Source organism: Eurosta solidaginis, chromosome 5, assembly GCF_040869045.1.
Source record: "Eurosta solidaginis isolate ZX-2024a chromosome 5, ASM4086904v1, whole genome shotgun sequence".
Taxonomy (NCBI): domain Eukaryota; kingdom Metazoa; phylum Arthropoda; class Insecta; order Diptera; family Tephritidae; genus Eurosta; species Eurosta solidaginis.
Genome location: NC_090323.1, coordinates 157819641 through 157844489, shown reverse-complemented (window position 1 = coordinate 157844489; position 24849 = coordinate 157819641). Strand labels below are relative to the sequence as shown.

At 35.7% G+C, this 24849-nt stretch overlaps 1 protein-coding gene across 7 annotated transcripts in view; it reads left to right on the top strand.

Annotated features, from left to right (window-relative positions):
* Positions 1-864: 864 nt before the first annotated feature.
* Positions 865-24849, top strand: part of LOC137254532 (hippocampus abundant transcript 1 protein) — a 37574-nt gene continuing 13589 nt past the window's right edge. The window contains exons 1-2 of one of the 7 annotated variants that reach the window (XM_067792270.1): positions 871-1395; positions 3389-3533. In XM_067792270.1, coding sequence (XP_067648371.1) covers positions 3510-3533 — 24 coding nt within the window. In that variant the 5' untranslated portion in view covers positions 871-1395; positions 3389-3509. Of the gene's footprint in view, positions 1396-3379; positions 3534-4803; positions 4998-24849 lie in introns of those variants that run through there. The other 6 variants (XM_067792268.1, XM_067792267.1, XM_067792266.1 and 3 more) reach the window with 6 other exon arrangements.

Genomic DNA, 24849 nt, shown 5'->3' with positions numbered 1-24849 from the left:
CTGGATCTATTACTATCAGCTAATATATCTACATTAAAATCAGCACAGATTAGGACATGTACATAGTGCTTAGCGACTGTTAAGCTACGAGAGTTAAAATGACAGATATTAAAACCTCTGTTGTACTCACATGTTAATCGAAGCGCAAGCTTTAGATTATCTTGGTTAGTGCTCTCACTGATTAATCAAGCCAACAAAATACAACAGATGCTTGCAAACGTGTAGTTACAAATATAGAATGGGGCAGTTATATGCTCTAAAACTTTAATTTATGTGTAGGTCACATGTTTGCCTTGAGTTTCTGTGTTACCTCGCTCATATCAACTCTACCACGTATGCTTAAGTGCATTGATTATACTTACGCTCTCATTTTCTATTACTCAATGAAGTATACCAATCTTACATACTATGCCTTCATTTACATTCTACATGTATCCCCCATATAGCATACATCTTACAAAGGCTACGACTATTCGAAAAGTCTAATCTGTCACTACTCAACTGCAAACGACTAGTCAATTAGTGTTAATCGATTATATTACTAAACAATTTTTGTTAATCACTAGTTATTCAAATAGTCGGCTATCAACAGCTGCTTTATTTTTTTTTTTTAGTTAAATGTGTTATTTTTACAATTACGTGTTTAATTTACACAATTCTGCTCTAAATTGTATAAATCTTTCTTCTTCTTTGAAAATCGTTTTCATATCATATTATCATATCCGCTGTATTTATTCCGAGCATTTGGCCCTGGGCCAATACAGCAAGCAAACCTTTTGCCAAATGTAGATGTCTGTGTGTATGTATGTATGTAAATATGATGAACATTGAAAGCTTTGTGAAAAGCAAAAGTTTATTCGTAGTTCAGTCGCCTTATAGCTCGCGCGCATGCAAAATGAGACGTGTTCATACGCGTACGGTCGCGCAAACTCGGCTTCCTTTTATATAATTTTTTTTTTTTAAGTTATAACTACAATTAAATAAATATTGAAAATTCAACAAAACATATTGTGCAATATCAATAATTGTAAATGTTTTTTTTTTTAATTAGAATTAAATCAGTTCATGTTAACAATAAAAATGTGTTGTACTGTTGCCTCAATGTCACTGCAATAACAACAATTCTGTGGTACAACAAAAAATTACATGAATTCAAGAAGTGTTCGAAACGTGTCATCGATCAATATTTATTGGAAAATCTTCCATGTACTGTGCTTTATTTGTATTTATAAAATGAAAATGTGAAATTCATCAAATTAAAATGAAATGCAGATGTTATTTAATGCCGCGCATATAAAAAATTGTTTATGAAATAGTTATCGATTTGCTTAGAGTGCAAAGAAAGGAAAAACCTAAATATGTACTAAAATAAGGCAAAGTTATACCGAAAATTTGGTACTTATGTATATACAGTGCACTCGCGATAATATGAACTAATTAAAATCGGGCCTTTTCAGTTTTGCGAAAGTCAAATAAATTGAAAAATATTTTTTTTAATTAGTTTAGGCATTTATTTTTTATTTAAAACCGCAAAAGAAACGTTGTTTATTAATTTTTTCACATTACCCAAATAAAAAATCAGTTACAGTCAAAAAGTTAGTTATACATAAATTCATATTCTGTTTAATTTTTAGAAAAAATTGAGTTCATGTCTAAAAAAAATCAGTAATCCGCTTTTGTTGGTTCTTTTGTTCAAGCATCTTAAACTGCCTTTTCCCTGAGCTTCTTCAACACATTTAAATCCGATTTATCAACCATATTAATTTGAGCCCATTCCAAAGTTTTATTAAACATGTCAATCGCTTCCTTTGACGCAATCGTCTTTTGTGTCTCTAACGTTGAAAACAGTGAATTCAACCTAAAATGAAATTTAATAAAAATAAAAAAAAAACTACTTTGACTACGGTTCTAAACATTCATAATTAAGTTGCTTCGAAGAACACTCAAAGTAATGTCACCTTTAGAATGCTCTTGATTTTCTACCATACTGTAAATAGCAACAGAAGCCAAAATACTGTGTTTCTATAGTAAAGTTTCGTAATCCTGACTGCATTTTGATCCATAGGTTGTATAAGAGGGGTGTCATTTGGTGGCATAAACATTGCTAATATGCAGCCGCTTTAGCATTTTAGTTCATCCTCGGGTGAATGCGATAGAGCGTTATCAATTAAAAGGAGAGATTTTACTGGCAATCCCTTTTTCATCAAAAAATTTGAAACCTAAACAAATCAAGCAGTCAATACCTTTAAAACAACGGGGGTTTTTAGCCTTTACGACTACAAGAAGCTTGAGTTGATGATATCCTGACGCACTTGAACAGTACAAGAAAGTTACTCTTTGCTTTTCCATCTTAACAACTGGGGCAAGTTTTCTAACGATGACACATACGTCTTGTGTGGGAAAAGATTCGAGTATAAAGCGGATTTTTCGGCGTTGTATAGTTTCTCACGACTTAATCCAAGCTTCTCCATTTTCATCTTTAACTCTTTTTTAATGGGTCAACTAACTGGGGCTGTTAAGATAGTTTTTCTCCAGAAACTTGGAGCAACCAAACGCCATATCCATTTTTAAAATTTTGAAGCCATCCATCACTGGCATTTAATTGCAGGCAATTTCCCTTAATTTTAAAATTAAGGTCTTGCTTTTTCTTTCAACATAAGCCCTCTAACCGGGAGCTTTTTGTCTCTCATATTCAAAAACCATTGATACAGAGATTTTTCCATCTTTGTGTTCTCTGAATGAAGTAAAGTTTTCCTCTTCCCAGGAACGATAAAAGTATTGTTGACACATTTAGAGATAGCATTTTTATTTTTATTTATTCCTCATACTGTAGACTTTGTCACTCCATATTTACGCGCTAAATTAGTAACACTTTGACCCTTTCGTAAATATTCCATAATAGTATCTGATTTTTTTCTTAAGGTCAAAAACTTATGCTTTTTTACATACATTTTTTTGATTGATTAATATTGGAATTTTTTACAAGAAAATGAAGTACCAATTATGCTCGCATGAAATGACCAACAACGACGTTGAAAATTTGTACTGACGACTGAACATAAGAGAAAGCAAAGCGAGTGAACGGAAGCATTTCTCAGCGACGGTTACGTATATTTTAACTTTTAATAACTAGGGGATTCCTCAATTTATTAGGCTCTTGAAATTCGATAGGAATTTGAAAATCAATCATATTCATATTTTAGAGCTTTTGCCAAAAGTACTCAATTGAAAAGTGTTCATATTTTGGGGTGTTTATGTTATCGGGAGTGCACTGTATTTATGTGCTACATAAGTCGGGCAATAAAGAAAATTTCATTGTTCTTAAGTATATACGTAAATTTTTATTTGCTGCATGAAATTTCACAGCGCACATGTGTTGTTACATTAGGGTGTGCCTCATTCCACAACGAACCAGCCTCTCTGTGGAGATATATATTTGTCAAGTAAAATGACAAAGAATGACAATTTGTTGAAGCGTAACGAACCGAAAGGGCCTTAATAGTCCGGAAATGAACGAAATTTATTGCAAAATGGTATGAAAAAAACTGATTACAGTTGGCAATAATGAATTTTTGGCAAAAAACAGGACTTTGCGACTAACATAGGCAAATTCACTATCTATTCCTTTATTTTAAGGCCATGGGCCCATTCCTGCAGAATAAAGAGAAACACTAAAATAACAAATATATTAAAACATAAAAATAAAATTAATGAAAAAAATAATTTGTAGAAATTCATGATTAAAAAACAAAAACTTATAAAAATAGAAAAAAATGTGAAAAAACCATAGAAAGTTTTTAATATTACTGTCAAAAGATTTCTACATGCTAAAAACTAAAAATAAGTAAAAAAAGATTATTTAAAAACTAGGGACATTCTCTGTCTAGAAACCACAGATAATTTAAAAAGTTTTCATTTTTAGTGTAAAAAGTTTTCCTCGTGAAAAAAATCGCCAAATATAGTATTAAATAAAAAAATAAAAAATTGGGATGTTATCTGTTTGGAAATCATAGAAAAAATTTTTCTAAATACAACAACAAAATACATTTGTCATGAATTCTCTACGGTTTTTACATTTTCGATATTTTTAGTTAAAATAAATACAGTTTGAAAAAACTGAAAATCACGCAAAAATGTTTTAGTATCTAAAATCCACTTAGATATTTGATGTTGATAACACAAGAGCATAAGAGCACAGATGTCCGTGTCTCCGCTATTAAGCACAACTCATTTCGTAGCGAGTTATTTCACTGCAGCGAGTCTTCAATAATTGCCGCTAGATGGGTTTTTTGCGCGCCTACGTACGGTGTTGTGGCTGGTTTCTTCAATGGCTCGAAGGACCATTAGTTACTTTAGAGAACGAGTACTCACCGGTTTGTAGGTAGCACTGCGGACGATCTAGATTCCTGAGGATGTGTCGTGCTGCTTCTTGGTACCTTCTGATATCCACACCCGGCTGTTTCGTACGGTGTTGTTTACCTCAATGCCTCACTAGCACCGGATGAAAATTCCGCAAAGTTTGGTTAGGTGCCGCTGCATGAACGTGGCTGGTGACGCTAGGTCGGGATGGCCGGTGGCTTCTCGATAGCGATAATGGCGATGCTGGGGCGTTGATGTGGTTCTTGCGGTCGCTGCCTCTTTTACGAAAGGAACATATGAAGCACAATCCAGTATTGGCGAATAATAGCCAGTTCACAACTACTGAGAATTTATTCAACTGCGTAAATGCTGGTATCTGAGCACTAAGCTTTGGTTAAAGTTTATAAAGATGATGAAAAACACGTATTTCAGTTGTAATTTCACTGCGATATATATATCCGATGAACGGCGGACTTGCGAATCACAATACTTTGGTTGTTCAAATTATTATGCACAAAGGAACGAAAATGATAGTTAATAATAATAACTTTATATTTATTACTGATAAAACTTATTTGTGGAGCGCACACAGAAAATGATCAGCAAATTTCAAGATTTGGATAATAACAATAAAAAATGTATGTTGTCAAAAAAGGTGGTGGTTTTCTGACAGGTGGCGATCATGCCAGATCGCCATCCTGTACTTGCGGCGAATTTGATTTGGTGGATTTTGCGCGGTGGAGGCTGCCACACGGCCATGAGGATTCCCAATAGGGAATTTAAGGGTGAATACAATGCATTGATTTTAGGGTATAATTCAATATAATACACTTCAATAATCGAATACAATACAAGAGACGGGATATATATATAAATTCATAGAAATTCGATATAATACAATTCAATAGTCGAATATAATACCAAGTACGGGTTATATATATAAATTCATAGAGATACGTATAAAAAAAGGAGGGAGATGGGACGGGTGACAGCCTACACCGCGTAACCACTTAGAAAGTTACAAACATACAAGTGGAGCTAATATAAGCGTTTATAACGGTTTTCTATGAGCGGCAGCTTTGTTAACTTTTTATTAAAAAAAAAAATGTTTAAAAACGAAATAAAATGAAAAATATGTAAAAAAGAATTAAAATAAAATAAAAAATTTTTAAGCACTTCCTTTATACAAATGGACAAAAATCAGCGAAAAATGTCTCCTTATTTAAAAACATATTCTTCACTGAAAGAAATGGTGCTAGTAAAATCAACAAATCGGTTCTGTTGTTCTTGACTTAACGGAGATTCGGTGAAATTGATCGAATTATGGTTAATTCGACCGAGTTCTTTGCCAAACGAACAAATTAGTTTAGTCATTTCAACAGAAGAGAAATTATCGCTCTTAAGTTAACAAAATTCTTTAAAATTGACAGATTCCTGGTCAATCTAACTGATTTTTCTGTTAACAAAACTGATCTCACTGGTCATCTCAACAGCGATCAACAGTCAATACATGAGCAAATTTCAAAGAGAATTTTACGCTCACTGCGCTCTCTACTTTGGACTTATGACGATGGTGCCACTTGCTTAAAAAAAATATCAAAATAAGAAAACCACCAAATCGAAAAAACACATAAAATGGGAAAACAACAAAAAACTAGTTTTTCAGTTATCAATACAAAACGAAAAACCCTTTTTTGAATTTACTGTGAAAAAAATTATGAGATACCGGGACACCTATTTTTCGGGTACAATTTTGTAACTGCTCCTCCAAGCGAAATGCGAAATTGCGCCCTCTTGTTGCAAAAGTTTTGTTTGAACGAACAGGATTTTTCCAAAGTTAGTAACATTTTGTTCAAGTTTCTACGAATTTTCACTCACGCGAACGAATTTAATAAGATAATAAAAAACATCATTTTTTAATGTTGATGTTTCCGACAACATAAAAGTTTGAGTTGTTTTGGAATCTTTTCAACTTAAAGTGTTACGAAAATTAAACTTGCCGAACTTGCCTTACTCCAGTGGTGAATTACGGTGGATATATGTACGTATAAGGGTTTGAAAAATGACTTGGGCTTACATTCAAACATCTGTTGTCTATTTGCGTAACTATACAATAGGGTCTGAAATGTTCATTTTCATTTTCACACTTAATCTTTCAACACCCAAGTCTCCCGGTTTGAGATTTCCTAAAGTTGGCGGCCCTATCCAAAACTGGTCCCTTGGAGTGAATCACATTGATTATAGCCTATCTACCAAGTTTAAATATCACCTACACGCTACGGCTCCTTTTACAAATGTGAATATGTAGGCACATATATTTACCAGGTGAGGCTTTGTCCTTCGCAAGAACACTCAAAGTGGTGAAGGAAAAGCTTTCCCAAGACAGTCGAACTAAGGACCGTGTGTTCTACTACCCTAACGTAGTGGACAGTCGAACTAGTCTGAAAACTGAAGCTACGCGGTCATCCATAATGAGCTCTTATATCATAAGGCCGGAAAACAGAAGTTAACATCTTTCAACTTAAAATCGGTCGACTTTCATTCTAAAATATAGTTTTGATTTAACGAAGACTATTGAAATCAATGTTGTGAACACAAACGCCTGCAAACTTTGGTCTACATTTTAAAAATCTTATCCAGGGTCCTTGTAAAATTTTAATTATGTAGATGCGCCGAAGATTATACGATTTTCACCCATTACGCAATAACATCCACTTAGTTTGCTTATGATTTCGAAGGCGGCATCCTTGGCCGAATAGTCACTCCCTAAAGTTTCAAAGTGTTTCTCTGGTGTAGCTCGGCAGCATAGCGCGACAAAAGCATCCGTTGGAAAGTCTTTGGAGCTATACCTAGAGCTTCTAGGAAAGTGACGTCAACGAAGGTATGAGTTCGAAGTCGCAGTCCTATAGCTTCTGTGCTGGTATATGGTGTGAGGGTCAGGAGGCGTGGTAGAGACTGGTGGTCGGGATTGCTACTGTTCGCACATCAGGAATAGCTCTTAGAAACAGCCGAAACAACTGGAGGCGCCCTGTGACAGTGAGTATTAAAAGACCATTAATAGCAACCGTAAGTCGCCTTGGTGCGTGGCCGCCAAGGAGCCACAAATGATATTAAGGAATTGTGTTCGCGACGATTATTGGGAGTTAACCCTGGGTGTAACTACGCTTTGCACGAGATATACAGACAAAAGTGTGCCTATTTTATGTATCTCTATTTCTTTTCAGCAGACGCAGCAGTACCAATTCCAAAGACCGGGGTTAGGTTCGAAGCCTCTCTGGAGTAAGCGAACGAGGGACAATCCCTCAGCAAGGAGCTACTCCTGAAAATTTTTGAACGGTCTGCGAGATCTTGAGGCAAAAACCCCGGATATTTCCGAAATGGCCAACACGTTGATTTCCTTAAATACATACCAACAAAACCTTTCCTAAATATTATTTTTTTAAATAGAAAAATCAAGCTTTTTAAAGTAAGAACACCGGCGTAGGCCGGCGCGTCGCCCACGCCGCCGCCGATAAAGTGATCGGCGTAAACCTCTAATGCAAGCCCAATTGACGTTCGGCTAGTAAGTGCCACCGTGGTGTGATGGTAGCGTGCTCCGCCTGCCACACCGTATGCCCTGGGTTCGCACCCGGGCAAATTAACATCAAAATTTTAGAAATAAGGTTTTTCAATTAGAAGAAAATTTTTCTAAGCGGGGTCGACCCTCGGCAGTGTTTGGCAAGCGCTCCGGGTGTATTTCTGCCATGAAAAGCTCTCAGTGAAAACTCATCTGCCTTGCAGATGCCGTTCGGAGTCGGCATAAAACATGTAGGTCCCGTCCGGCCAATTTGTAGGAAAACTCAAGAGGAGCACGACGGAAATTGGAAGAGAAGCTCGGCCTTGGATCTCTTCGGAGGTTATCGCGCCTTACATTTTTTTTTTTTTTTGTCGCAACAACTTGTTTTGTTCATTTGACTACTAAAACGGTCAATTATGAATCAACGATTTGTGCGCAGTTGATTCAACATCTTGTTGCGATGGATAAAAATTGACAGAAATTTCGGTTGAATTGACCCGTATTTCGGTTGATTTTACCAGTCTTTTTCTTTCAGTGTTGTTAAACTTTGAGTTTTAAATTTTGACATAGAAATTGCAAAATTATTTCTTTTTATAAGGAGATTTTTTTTTTTGATTTTTGTCCATTTATATAAAGGAAGTGCTTAACATTTTTTTATTTTATTTTTGTTTTCGCCTTTTCTTACATTTTCTAGGTGTCTTAACCTATCTGTTAAGGTTTACGCTTGTAGCTCAATGAGAACTTACATAAAAATCAGTCCTGAAATTCTCTCCGTTTCGTACGATTTTTCTAAACATTTCATCCCGTGCGCCCCCTAGCGAATCTTTTTGTATCGTGTCATCGGCTGTCATCGACCTCTGAATTAGGTTTGAAATTTCAATTCTCTAGCTCATCGAGAAGTTACTTAAAAACTGGTTTGAAAATGTTCAAATTCTTATCTAATTATTTCGATCCGTGCGCCACCTAACGGATTTTTGTTTTCCTTTTGTTGCATTGTCACGGTGATCTAACCTATGTGTAAAGTTTCACGTTTGTAGCTCAATGAAAAGTTCCTTAAAAATCGATTGCAATATTTGTATGAAAAGCGGACAAAAATTCAACCGACCTAATATAAAGGAAGTAAAAACACACCTAGACCTAGAATCAGGGTCTCACGCCTAGAAGGAAGCACGAAATAAAAAAAACGTAAAAGGAAACAATTTTTGACAACTTATAATCTAGTTTCTTGGGATGGGACATATGTAAACGTGTAGATGAAGTTTTGTGAATTTATTGCAGATTAGCGCATGTGTAAACATGATATAAGGGTTTATTAAATAAACGCATAAAAAATATATGTTTCAGCTGTTTGTTTTTGTTTATCTTCCTGCTTGTTCGTTGACTTTGTAAGTTTTTTTCAAAACCAGCAGGGCTTGGTTATTTAGTGAAATATTTTTTGCTTTTGTTAATTTCTGTAATCTGAGTATAACAAAACATTGGAATATTAATGTAGGTATATACCCAGCAATCTTTTATATGTTTACCTTTTTATGTATATATATGTAAGAATATGTACATAGGCACAAAAGCTTGAAGAATTGCGAAGTCAGCTGTGGTGACACCGGAAAATCATTTTACATACATCGACACATACATACATACAGAAACGAACACAAAAATAAGTAGCAGTGGAATTTTTTATTAAATTTCGTCAAGTAAATTTTTTATTTAGTTTATTTTCCATATTTTAAGAAAAAACTTCAATGTGTTTTGTAACTGAACGCACGTATGTGTGTAAACTAACCTCAAAACGGTTTCGAAAAGTTGCAGTAAATATTAGTTTTAGTCCAACAAAGTACGCGTTTTAGGCCTCTCATCATTCGCATTAATTTTAGAAATGATGTATATTGGAACGATTTTCCGTCATCCCTTGAAACCAAATTTGACAAGAGATGACGGAAAATCGTTCCAATATACATCATTTATCCACCCTGTCGGAAAATCAACAAAACAAAATAAGTCAAATTTTAGAATTTTTTTTTTACATGGTGTTTTAGATTTTCCTCCTTAAACACTCTGAACTATATTTTTTGTATGAAAACAAAGAACACCGTTCGGAAAAAAATTCTCAAAAGTCAATGCGTATTTTAAGGGACCTATGTATAACTTCTAGTTTGTGAGACTTAAAATGATTAGGCGACAAAGCAGCTTCCTAAAATAATTAAAGAAATCAAGTTCGAGATATTCCTACAATTTTGGAATTTTTTCGAAAACGTTGAATTGAAGAACTTGCCACTGCTATTTAATTTTAATTTTGTTCGCATAACGGTAATACGTAACGGCATAAACTAAGCGAGATAGATATAGACTTCTATATATCAAAATGATCTGGGCGCAAAAAACAAATTCATTTTCCATGTCCGTCCGTCCGTCCGTAAGCACGATAATTTTAGTAAATTGTGAGGTATCTTAATGAAATTTGGCATGTAAGTTCCTGTGCACACATCTCGCTGTTTACAATGAACGAAATCGTACTATAACCACGCCCACTTTTTCGATATCGACTTTTAAAAGAAAGTAATTTAAAAGTTTTGCAAGCTGTAATTTGGCAGTCGTTGAAGATATCTTGATGAAATTTGGCAGGAACGTTACTCCTATTACTATATGTGTGCTAAATAAAAATTAGTAAAATCGGATAACGAACACCCACTTTTTAAAAAAAATTTAAAAGTCAAATTGTAACAAAAAATTTAATATCTTTACAGTATATAAGTAAATTATGTCAACATTCAACTCCAGTAATGATATGGTGCAACAAAATACAAAAATAAAAGAAAATTTCAAAATGGGCGTGGCTCCGGCATTGTCTAGAATACTTTTAATGCCATAAGTCGACCAAAAATGTACCAATCCTTGTGAAATTTGGTAGGGGCATAGCTTCTATGACGATAATTGTTTTCTGTGGGCGAAATCGGTTGAATCCACGCCCAGTTTTTATACACAGTTGACCGTCTGTCCTTCCTCTTGGCCGTTAACACGATAACTTGAGCAAAAACCGATATATCTCTACTAAACTTAGTTCACGTACTTATCTGAACTCACTTTATCTTGGTAAAATGGGCGAAACCCGATTATGACCACGCCGACGTTTTCGATATCGAAAATTTCGAAAAAAGAAAAAAATGTCATAATTCTATACCAAATACGAATAGAGGGATGAAACATGGTGATTGGATTGGTTTTTGAGCAAAATATAACTTCGGAAAAAAATTTGTAAAATGTGTGTGACACCTACCATATTACTTACTTACTTAATTGGCGCTTAACCGTCTAAACGGTATTAAGTAGAAGAAAATGAAAAAGTTCTGCAGGGCGAAATCAAAAGCCCTTGGCATCATGGCAGGAATACTGTTCGTGGTAATACATACTATATAAATAAATTGGTGGTGACCGACAGTTGATGTTCTGGGTCCACATTTTGGTCGATATCTCGAAAACGCCTTCACATATACAACTTAGGGCTACTCCCTTTTAAAATACTCATTAACACATTTCATTTGATACCCATATCGTACAAACACATTCTAGAGTCACCTCTGGTCCATCTTTATGGCGATATCTCGAAAAGGCGTCCACCTATAGAACTAAGGCCCATTCCCTTTTAAAATACTCATTAACACCCTTCATTTTTCATTTGATGCCAATGTCATACAAACACATTCCAGGGTTACCCTAGGTTCATTTTCCTACATGGTGATTTTCCCTTATTTGACAAATGATGAAGGAAAATCGTTCCAAAAAACGTCACCCTTGGTCTACAATTTGGTCGATATTTCCCAAACGTATGTGATATGTAATTAAAAACCACTTATAACCAACGCAGCTAAGCACCAGAACTTAGCCTTTCTTACTTGTTCTGTTTGCTGCTATATGTATGTACCTATTACTCTTTTATAACTGCTTATTGAAGAATGTGTGGCGCAATGAAAACCTTTATAAGAATAATTTGTATAAAAGAACATTAATGTTAGTTTGATTGTTAGCTGACGCTACTTTACTCAGTTAATTGATGTTGAACAATATGTACTGCATACATACGTAAATACACATGTACATACAGTGTTGTGCTATGAAATAAAGTCGCCAGCACAACCAAAGTTAGGCCTGTAGATTAAACAAACCTCACGGGCTCTTAAATCAAGCAGGAAACTGCAGGGATGCTTAGAGTACATCCCACAGTATAATATTCAACCAAGCTAAGAAAATATTTGGGGACTAGCAAATAATTTGCGTCCCTGGCAAATATGATGTACTACACTCCAACAAATAATAATGAAAAGCTAATTTAGTTTAATTTTTAATACTTATTTGGGCATGTCACGACGTGTTTCTATAGCCCTATTTTAAATCACAACCAAAAGAATACATTGATACCAAAATAGTTCCGAAGTAATTCTGTAACAGTCCTAAAATGGTTTCGAAATGATCTAGAACTTATCCCGAGATGATATCTCAAGTAACCTCGGAGTGAACTTGAAATTCTGCCAAATTGGTACTGAAATAGTCCCAAAATCTTTTAAATTATCCCGAAGTGATCCTGTAACAAACATAAAATGGTTTCGAAATGATCCAGCAGTTGTCCCAAAATGTTAACTAAAATAATTCCAAATTTGTAGCCTGAAATCGTTCTATAATAAATCCGAAATAGTCTCGAAGTAATTCCGACAAAATCCTGTAACTCTCCTAAATTGTTTCGAAATAGTCTTGAAATGATTCTGAAGCTGTTCCAAAGTGATACCTAATTTAATCCTGAAGTGAGCCTGAAATTATTCCAAATGACTCCGAAAATAATTCACAAGTGGTCCTGAAATTACTCTTGAAAGGTTTAGAAATAGTCTCGAAATTGCCCTTAATTGGTCTAAAAATAGTCTGGAAATGATCCAGCAGTTGTCCTGAAAAGTTACTTAAAATAATACCAAATATATCCGAAAATCGTTTCAAATTTAATCCGAAATAGTCTCGAAATAATTGCTAAAATAATCCCGATGTGATGCTGACATTATCCTTTAACTCTCCGAAATGGTTTCTTGAAATGATCCTGAATTTGTCCCAAAGTGATGCCTAACATAGTCCCGAAGTAATACTGAAATCGTTCCAAATTAGTCCTGCCATAATCTCGAAATGATTCCGAAAAAAATAAAAATTATTCTGAACTTGCCACGAAGTAGTTTCGAAATGAACATTAAAATAATCCTGAATTGTTATTGAAGTCATTCCAATATTTTTATGAAACAGTCCCGAGAAAGTTCAAAACTGGTCCAAGATCGAAGTCCATATTGGTTGAATGATTTGGTATGTCCTCTTCTTATAGAACAAAAATAAGAGGTCCATGTTTTACTGTATGAATCAATGTGTTTCGAACGGAAACCCCTTTTCTTTTATTGACTCTTAATATAAATCCCCCTTTACCGGAAATCGTTCATATTCATGTTAGGTAAGGTTAGGTTAGGTTGAACTGGCCGGTCAATAAAGACCTCATATAGGCTGAATGTTTCCAAAGTGTTGCCAGAATTTGTTTGATGACCAAACGTAAGAACCCCAATCAGGTGCCAACATTTATGTTATAGAATAACTCCGTCCTCCTAGCAAATACTAGAAGTTTTCTTGGACCCAGCTTAATTGCTGCCTCGAGCCCTGGTAACTCTGCCGCCACTAATAGCTGGAGCCTTGACCTGGCGGGCGCAGCACGCGAACACAGAACGTGTTCAACTGGTTATTCCTGCAGCTCGCACTTCCTACATTTTCTGTTACTGACCTAGATCATAGCTTATAAGCGTGTGACGCCAGAAGGCAGTGTCCAGTTAGTATGCCCTTCGTGACGCTTAAGTCTTCTCTCTTCAGAGATATGAGCCACTTTTGAGTCTATTACCGTAGATTTGCACATGATGTTAGAAATTTTGCAGCCTTTTCATATTAAGTAACAGAAAAATTTAAAAACTTAATTGTTTCAGAGATATTTTGATTCATATCAAGCCATAAACGCCAAAATTTTAATTTTTCCATTTTTGATAGGAGTAGTCTATCATCATCAGCTGATTTAACGTCGTAGTTCTAAGATAAAACGCTGAGCAGTTATGGCTAAATGGCCAATTAATGTTGACTTATCCATAACCCTATGGAAATCAATGTAATCGATTAATGGCGCCATACCATAACGCTAAACCCATAACCATATCATAGCCAACCAATTGGCTTTTGGTTTTTCGCCATATCCATAACCTAACAATATTTGAGTTGGTGAATTTATTAACTTTTTTAAAAATAGTAAAACATATTCAATTGTTTCCTGAGGATGATCTCAGAATGATATCGAAATATCGACCAAATAAAATTGAAATATAAACATTTAAACTGTGTTTCAATTTTTTTTAACTGCCTCGAGCTCATCAAAATTTAATAAATTTATTAACTTTTTGTATATTTTATTTATTGTTTTGGATACGTTTTGACTAAGAGACTTATTGTTTGTGGAATATGTTTGTAATTTTTTGCATTTTCCTCCTTTTTATGAAAATGTCAGTTGTTTAAGGTTATGGCACCACTAATTGATCACAATGGAGATGGTTATCGATATGGGTATGGTTACGACTATGGCGTTAGGGTTATGGAAGTTTAACTGGCCCTTAAAGCAATTAGGGTTTATGCCCAAAACATAACTGCAGAATGGATGGACAGCTAGATTTTTAATACACTAGCTTACACTACGCAAAACACATGTATCGCTGCATGCTAAGCAGCGCGCTGCAAGACTTGTTCAAACAAAATTTGCTGCATAAAATGAGTGTTGGGTAGTAATAAATAAAAAACCCAAACAATCACGAACAAACACAAAGCAAAATATCAAATAAGTAAACTTTTCCCCGTCATTTCAGTTATTTTATAAAGTTAAAATCAAAAATTTTTATTCAAAACAATTTGTTTGTATTTTAAAATTGATTTCGCACTAACAAAACGAATATTAAGTGTGTTTGGGAAACATTGTGCGAAATTTGACGTAGTTGCTGCCTGGCGCTGCCAGCTTAATGCAACTGTTCGTGTGTTTATAAGAGAGTCGAGCAGCAACAAAACAAGCACCGCTGCAGGCAAAACTGCTGCTAATGTGTTTTGGTCTTTAAGCGCCAATTCGTATAGATTTTATATATTTTTTTTAAAGAATACAAAATTTGTTCTACTATAAAATATTCTGTATGTCGCTGAAGCTTTTTTGGCGTTTGTGGCTCGATTTGATTTTCAGATTGCTGGTTTTATTTCATAGCACATTACTGTACATTCATTCGATGTGCAACATGGCGTATGAGTAATTTATTTATATACAATTTTAATCAATATAACGCTCAACGCCAGGCCAGTTAATAGTAAAATGGAACATTTTCCATGCGCAATTAATAGCATAGCGCGAGCAAATTTTTTTTTTGGGTTCGTTCTAATTTCCTTTTCTAACAGAGTCAAATACATAGAAACTTAACGGAATCAGATTTTTGTTTAATGAAATAATTAATTTTTCCTTTTTCACACAGGGCCACTTGCTTCTTTAACGAACATTCGTCAGCAGCCCCAAAAAAAATATCTTTAATTAAATGTATAGCTGCTGTTTACTCCTTAACTTTAAAGACATTCTATATAAAATCCATACGCAACTATTCATAAATGTTGCACCTAAGCAAATCTGTGCATATTTCTTAAAAATCAGCATTATCTATTGCTGTAAATGCTGCAAAAATGAAATTTTGCGTTTTGTGGTGTTTTCCATTTTTTCGTAAATTATTAAAACAAATGATAGACATTTGTTACATTGACAATAAAATCTGAAACACCAAGAAAAGCGATTAGAATTTTGATTTTTATACCCAGCTGTACTTGTACTCAGGATATTATAACTTTGATTGGATAACGGTTGGTTGTACATGTATAAAGGAATCGAGATAGATATAGACTTCCATATATCAAAATCATCAGTATCGAAAAAATATTTGATTGAGCAATGTCCGTCCGTCCGTCCATCCATCCGTCCATCCGTCCGTCTGTCCGTTAACACGATAACTTGAGTAAATATTGAGATATCTTCACCAAATTTGGTACAAGAGCTTATCTGGACCCAGAACAGATTGATATTGAAAATGAGCGACATCGGATGATAACCACGCCCACTTTTTATATATATTACATTTTGGAAAACACAAAAACCTGATTATTTAGTAAATAATATACCTAGAATGTTGAATTTTTACGTGTGAACTGATGTTGAGACTCATGATAAAAATTGAAAAAAAAAAATTGTAAAAATGGGCGTGGCACCGCCCACTTGTGATAGAATCAATTTTACAAATATTATTAATCATAAATCAAAAATCGTTAAACCTATCGTAACAAAATTCGGCAGAGAGGTTGCCTTTACTATAAGGAATGCTTTGAAGAAAAATTTACGAAATCGGTTAAGAACCATTTTTAAAAGGGTCGTGAACGAATAAAATAAGCTATATCTTTGCAAAAAAGAGCTTTATATCAATGGTATTTCATTTACCAAGTGGATTTATAATAATAATTAGGAAAAACTTCAAATTTAAAAAAATGGGCGTGGCACCGCCCCTTTTATGACTAAGCAATTTTCTATGTTTCGGGATCCATAACTCGAATAAAAATTAGTTCAGAATAGAACCACATGTATATTTATTATTGCGCCGCCTTGTAACACTATTGTGCTTAATAAAACATTAAAACAAACAACAACAGCATTTCAAGTGTACAGCTGGGTATGTAATTTTCGGTTTCACCCGAACTTAGACTTCCTTACTTGTTTTATTTAGATTCATTGTACTTCACCTTTCAGCCTGTTACTGCATGTGGAGGCTTTTAATGTATTTCAATACCTCTTTAGGCTTTTACCTCATATAACGAAGGGATTAAGAGTCACGCCGCATAGAAGAAAGAATTTCTGCCTTGCGAGGGCGACTCATTCTCAGAGAGAATGTGAACCGGCGTGCCATCCTGCAGCTCACAAAAGCGACAGATTTGTGTATCGGATAGATTTTACTTACTTTGGTAATATCGTAGACTACAGTGTTCCGTATAGTTCCCAGTGAGAGTACGTTGGCTTAGATTAATGAGTTTGGCCGATACTCTCGTTGAACGGCTTTGCTCTGAACTGCCTTATTTCCCCGTTACTTATGGCTTCCGTAGTGTGTGCATTTCTGAGTCTACAGAAGGGCTCTGGACAATAAATTACTGCTAAATAATCTTGCTTGGCTAGGTATTGTGACTTTTCATTACCTTTATGCCCCTGATGCCCGGGAGCTCATCCTAACAAAACCTTGCTTCTTGCTTTAGGATTCCAATGCATTCATCCACTAGCTTAGAAGTAGTTGTGTAGACTTTGCTTAATTTTGTTATTACTGTTCTTTGCGTGGTCTTCGGACACCAAACGAAGGCAGCATAGTTCGCTATTGGCTTCACAATAGTATTAAATGTCCAGTATACCAGTTTGGCTAACTCCCTCACGTTTTGCCATAGTCAAAGTGAAGTCAATTGACATTAGTTCTCTTCCGGATTTGGAATTAATGTCATTGACAACTTTATACGCCCACGCCAGTGGTTCGCAGCCTCACACAGACCCCATTGCGATGTGATCTTGCTGCAGCTCAATTTTAAAGTCGAATGCACTTCAATCGAGACTGTCGATGATTGCTCGTTTCGAGAAATAGTTTAAAGTCTGGAAAATGTTCATCCAGGGCATATTCCAGGTGTTAGAGGCCTTTCTCTATGCTCATGACCACCCTATGCAATGCGGTATCGACTGACTTGCCTTTGGCGTAGGTATGTTGTGCTGATGAAAATAATTATTTGATTTTAAACATTTATAAATCTATTAAACTCTCTTCTCACTTCACTATTGTGGCTTTGCTTTTTACTTGAATCCTCTCAGAGAACAAGCTCTGTCATACGCAGTTGTCAGCGCTTTTGATAAAAAATTTGTTGTACTCCTCTGTCTTCTCTACGGTGGTGATCTCTCCTGGTCTTCCTGCTGCACATTTCTGAAATATGTACCAGTTCGTTGTCTTAGACCTAGTTTACATATAACGAGATTATCTTCGTATTCGTACTTAACTTCTAATCGTTAATTATATAACTAGATTTCCCATTACATATATATTTTTCCCTTCGATAATCGGTGATTATGAACAAATTTTAGACATGCGGATTTTTTTCATAGAAAAAGTTCCACCCCTAGAGTGTAATCTCTAATTGGAAGCACAAAATAAAAGAGAAACGTGAAAATTTGACAGAAAATAATCTAGTTCCCAGGGATGGAACATATGCATATACGAATGAGCCAAGATCTGGCATTCCGGAATTGTTGTACATGTTGATGACAGAGCGCTTTTGAAGTTTTTCGATTTATTACAATTCGCTCATATTTCGCTACCAGTGTTCGGAGTACTTAGAACTATTACCTGAGTAAACGACTACGCCGGGGTAAAAATTAAATTTTCGAAGTATATTTTTTCTTTCTGTTTGAAAGCGGGCGAACAACTAACATCAAATTGATTTGGTGGCTTGGCAATCCCTTCGATTGTGTTTTTGCCATGAAATGTTTCTCAGCAAAAAAGTTATCTGCCTTGTCAGATGCACATGGAGTCGGCCTAAAACGTGTAGGATGACTAATTAATGCTCCCATAAGCACACCACATTCTGGAAGAAAAGTGGGCTCTATCTCCCCGGATATTTATCGCGAAAAAATATTATTATTATTTTCGGTTTACTATACATATTTCATGCCCTTTTAATGACAGAAGATTTCAAGACCGGGGCAGATTCCTATACGAACGATAATGGCGACCTGGTAACTGACGTACAGAGTGTGGGGGAAGACGAACCCGATACCCCGATGATGAAAAACACGCTCCGGCATCCAACTATGGGGAAGTCAGAATGGCAATATCACGGCTAAAAAATCACAAGGTGCCAGGTAATGTGGGATACCCGCCGGACTGTTTAAACATGGAGCGAAGAGTTGGTATAAGATAAAGAAGCAAAAAAAGTGGACCTTGCAGTAAATGTGGACAAGATGAAGTACTTGCTGTCATCGTGGCCATTGAGCCATGTCACTGTTGACGGATATAAATTCGAGACTGTGAACGATTTCGTCTATTTGGGAAGCAGCATTAAAAGCAAAAACATTGCCTAGAAATCAAACGGAGAATAACTCTTGCCAACAAGTGCTTCTTTAAGCAGTTGAAAAGTAAAGTTATCTCCCGGCGAACAAAATTCTCGCTCTAAAAGTCACTCAGCCCTGATGTATGGTTCGGAATCATGGAAGATGTTGAGAGAAGATGAGATGGCTCTTGGTGTATTCGAGATAAAAGTTCTCCGGAAGATTTATAGTCCTATCCGTGATAGCGAGTATCGAAAGGGGTATAATGATGAGCTATATAAGCTTTTCGCAGATTTGACGATAGTGCAGCGCATAAAAACAGAAAGCTTCGCTAGCTAGGTCATGTTATGGGGAGGAACGAATACGCTGCGGCAGTTTGTAAACAGAGGAAAGAGAAGACCTTCACTGAGTTGGGAGAGACAGTTGGAGGAATCTTTGACCCCGCTTGGTGCTCCAAATTGGCGACTGTTATCGCAAAACAGGGTAAGCTGACCTCACTGACTCAACGTACTTCATTGCTATATAAAATTTAAACAAGTGCTGTATGTTGAATTTTGGCAGGATTTACAGATCGCGTCCGGACACATTCTTTGCTTACATTTTACTCCTTCTATTCTCATTCCGTACGAAAACAGTACAAAAACTGTGAGTAAAATGTGAACAAACATGTCTTAAGACACGAACAATGAATTCGCACCAGCTTTTCATACGTATGCAATGACAACCAAAGATGTTAGGTAGTAATACTATTTAGTTTTCAACTCGACCCAAGTAAACCTTTGAGATAAGAAAATGTAGTAGAAGGTAAGAGCGGAGCAAAATACTCCCATTGGAATAAAGTCTGAACACTGCGTCAGCAATGAAACATGCTGTCAAAAGCGTGACGTCACGCCGAGACAATTTATTTCCCAACCAACTATGATTTCTTTGCTCTCTCATTTTATTGTAGATTGAGGGCATGTGTAAACGTGGTCTCAGGGCTTCTAAAAGTTTTCCCTTTTAGAGGGATGCTGAAGCTGATATATGCATGGTCTGGGAATAATGGCACCTTACATTGATATCCTGATATAACATGCTCAAAGCTCAATGTGATATCAAGCACATTACTATACAAAGAAAGTGTTTCTATCGGAACCCGCCTATGGAAGCAAAGGTAGAGGGCGGCCCCCACTCCGTTGGAAGGACCAGGTGGAAAACGATTTAAACTCCCTTGTGACCAATTGGCGCCGGTTTGAAGAGAGAAGGAGCGACTGGCGCGCCTTGTTGGACGGCCATAACCGTTTAAACGGTTAAGCTCGAATTAAGTAAGTAACTATACAAATAAGGCAATTGGGAAAATCTGCACAATAACAAAGGCATGGCTTTGGTTGAATGTGTTTGTAACAGTTCAACAATCGCAAGAGTGCGGATTCGATTCCCACTCCCGGGATTTGAGGAGATGGTAATAGTCTAGTTGAGGGGTCGACTGCTAATACGCTACCAAGAGAGGTGTCAAACGACGCGTCTTGACATCAGTATTAATAATCCTAAGGCGTAAAATAAAAATATTAACTCGTTCAAAAGATATTAACGAAAAACCGAAAAAAGACCCGCGGGTACCTCCGAACCCGGGGGTAGGATCCATAATATTTTTGGGCAGAACACCTTTCTGAGTTGGCGGCCTTCGGCCGCGCTTATAAAAAATAACCCTGGGCTACGCCATGCCAAGTCCGGGTGTGTGGTATAACCGTGGCTACCGACACGGTGATGCACAATTTTTTTGGTGGGTACAACACAACAACAACCACATGAAAATCGCCAACTTCAACTGCAAATATCTCCGGACATAGATAACATTTTTCTTTTCCGCCATCAGATTATTGTTCTCGAGATTAATACGCGTCTTTTGACACCTCTCTCGATATTTTTGGTAGCGTATTAGCAGTCGACCCCTCAACTAGACTATTACCGATGAGATTCATGAGGTATAATCGAAAAAGTGGTCGCCTTGTCTGTCCTGAAATTTTTCTCAAATTACATTAAAGAAAATAGAAACCGTTTTTCTGAAACCGAATTATTGAAAAAAAAAGTATACATCTCTGACCTAATTTCCCACCTTTGAAAGGAAAAGGAAAAAAGCAAGCTATAAATAATAAAACAGAACAAATAAACAATTTTAGTAAATCAGAAGTGCATTAAAATTTTGCTGTCAAATTTTGGGAAAACAAAAATAAAAATATTAATAAAAGCAATTTTCAATAAAAATAGGAAATCAAGAGGTTTTGTTATAAATATTTATAAAGATTTGTATGCATTTTAACCATTAGATAAGAAACGTAACGCCTTACTGCCATATTCATCAGATAAATCAACAGATAAATAATGCTATAAAGAATATAAAACAAATCTGCTCACCGGCGGTATGTAAAATTTAGATAAAATTTGAATAAAATGAATCAATTTGTAAACGCAAAGAAGAAAACGCAAGACAATATTTATAAACTAAAAAAAGTGATAAGATAAGATAAGAAGTTCAAAAGAAATTTGCTTAAAGCGTTTAAGAATTACCGCACAGAGCCAGTCCAAAGATTTCAAGACGATACATATGAAGATGAAAGTTTCGAGTAACGCGTTTCGAACACCGATGCAAACATTTTTTGTTTCAAAGAAAGAAAACGCGATTGTTACGCGCAAAAAGTGCAATGAAATTAAAACGGAATAAAATTAAAAATGAATATGAGCGTTGTTTGAGCAGCTCCTCTTTTTGATAATTGATTACATGTACGGTAGTGAAATGCGGAGAACAAGTAAAGGTGTTTAAGTTCGGGTGTAACCGAACATTATATACCCAGCGTGAGCTTCAATTGCACATTTCATTTCGTATAAATTAATTTTCTACATAACACGTGGCACCGCCCGTTTAAAAGAAAAATGTCTCCCCATTTCCTCTTACAATAAAACTTGATATGTGATATATCATTGATTCAAAACTATTTTTTGCTAAGTTATAGCTTATTATTCTAGTCTACGACCCTTTTAAACTTGTTTTATATCTAAGTTGCCGTGGTCTTTAACCGATCTCGTCCATTTTTTCTAGAAATATTTCCTGCTATAGGGAAAATATGTGTACACAATTTCATTACGATCCGTTAATTTTTCTTCGAGTTATGGCTCCCGAAACAGAAAATTGCTTAGTCACAAAAGGGGCGGTGCCACGCCCATTTTCAAAAATTTTAGTGTTTTCCTTTTAAATGTTATAATTCAATTTAAAAAGTAAAATTCTATTGATACAAAGTTCTTTTTCGCTAAGATATTTATTTTATTCGTCCACGACCCTTTTAAAAATCTTTTATATAAAAGTGGGCGTGGCCCTTAATCGATTTCGTTAATTTTTCTTCGAAGCATTCCTTATAGTAAAGGCAACCTCTCTGCCGAATTTTGTTACGATAGGTTTAACGATTTTTGATTTATGATTAATAATATTTGTAAAATTTATTGTATAACAAGTGGGCGGTGCCACGCCCATTTTAAAAATTTATTTAAAATTTTTATCAAGAGTCTCAATATCAGTCCACACGTCAAATTTCAACATTTTAGGTGTATTATTTACTAAATAATCAGATTTTTTGGTGTTTTCCAAAATGTTGTATATGTATATAAAAAAGGGCGTGGTTATATCCGATTTCGCTCATTTTCAATACCAATCTATTCTGGGTCCATTGGTGAAAATATCTCAATATTTACTCAAGTTATCGTGTTAACGGACATACGGACAGACGGACGGACGGGCATGGCTCAATCAAATATTTTTTCGAAACTGATGATTTTGATATATCGAAGTCTATATCTATTTCGATTCCTTTATACCTGTACAACCAACCGTTATCCAATCAAAGTTAATATACTCTGTGTGCAAGGCACGCTGGGTATAAAAATATGTCGGTGCTCTTCAATTGTTGATTACGCATGTACACCAGAGTTAAATAGTTAAACAATTATTATAGTACATTTCTTTTTACATTACTTATTTACTTAATTGGCGCTTAACCGTTTAATTCGTTATAGCCGTCCAATTGTTCACACCAAGGGAATTTAAATCGTTTTCCACCTGGTCCTTCTAGCGGAGTGGGGGCGCCGATAAGAATATTTTTTTGTCCGAAGCATCATCTTTCATTCGTATAGTATGGAATAACAAAACAGCGTTATCGCTGTGTTTTAATTCGTTGGACACTGTTGTTGTCTGAATAACGCCCATAATCATTAAATATTCTTCGGTACTCATCGTTGCCGATGCGTAAAGGGCCAGAAATTTTTCGCAAAACTTTTTGCTCGAAGACTCCCAGAGCCGCCTCATCTGATGTTGTGATGGTCCATGCTTCTGCTTGTAGAGTATGATTTTCGTTTATCGAGAGAGGAATTTACTTTTCAATTGCCTACCTAGTCCAAAGTAGCATTTATTGACAAGAGTGATTCATGGCTAGATTTCAAAGCTGATTTTGTTGTTTGTGTTAATGCTGTTTCTTAAATAAACAAGTCGTTTACTATTTTGAATTTATGGCTGCCAACAGTGGTGTGGTTGCCTTGGCGCAAATGCGCTGACTCTTTACTTGATGGCAGCAGGTACTTCGTTTTGTCCTCATTCACTATCGAATCAATCTTTCCGCTACTTTTTTCAGTTTGGCGTAAGCAGAACTTATGTTGCATGTGTTCAGGCCGAAGATATCAATATTGTTCCAGAGCGGTTAAGTTCTGCAGCTTGTATTATTTCCCCCAGTATCAAATTAAAGATATCCAAGCAAAATTCAGTCATAGCGGCATATAGGGAGCTCTTTTTCGTGCTTGCGTATGCGGTTTTTACGAAGAGGTGGTGTGTGTCAATCCTTTTTTCGCGGTTTTTTTTCGAGATTTGGTGGATGGTAGATTACCTAGTCTGAAGCCGCACTGATAAGGTTCTATCAGACGATTCACGGTGTGCTTAAATCTTTCGCATAATACCCCCGACGGAACCTTATATGCGATACTAAGAAGGCTTATAACGCGATAGGTGACGCATTTAACAGGATGCCTCTTCCTCAAAGAGCACTTAGATTCCAATCGTCGGACGTGTTGCAGAGAAGCTGATGCATCGCTATTTTCATTTAGGACCACAGAGAAATGCTGTCTCCATAATCTAAGCACCTTCCGGATATCGGTAACAGGTCGTCGTTTTCGTTTTTATAGTCTGAGGAAGTTGCAACTTAGAAATTCAATGAAAGGCTTTTGTTGTTCATTAACCGTCATACGGAGGAAGCCACAGAAAAAAATTTAATTTGAGAACGCATGAAGAGTTTGAGGATTAATATGTGAGTCTGGGAATTTCTTTCTGAACTGGATGCACACGGTACCGAAAATACTGTTTTGAAATCTAATGTGAATAACTCGAAATAAGAGTTTTAATTACTTCAGCCTAAACTCAAGGGAGAAGTTGAAACATACATTAATACATGTACATGTTAAATAATAAATATACATATGAGCTCATGCTGTAATCCTTGTGCGTAAATTAAAAAACAGGAAACTTATAAAAGAAAACAAGTAAGGAAGGCTAAGTTCGGGTGTAACCGAACATTATATACTCAGCTGAGAGCTTTGGATACAAAATAAGGGAAAATCACCATTTAGCAAAATGAACCTCAAATGGAAGGTACTAAAGAGTATTTTAAAAGGGAGTGCGCAATAGTTCTATAGGTGGACGCCATTTCGGGATATCGCCATAAAGGTGGACCAG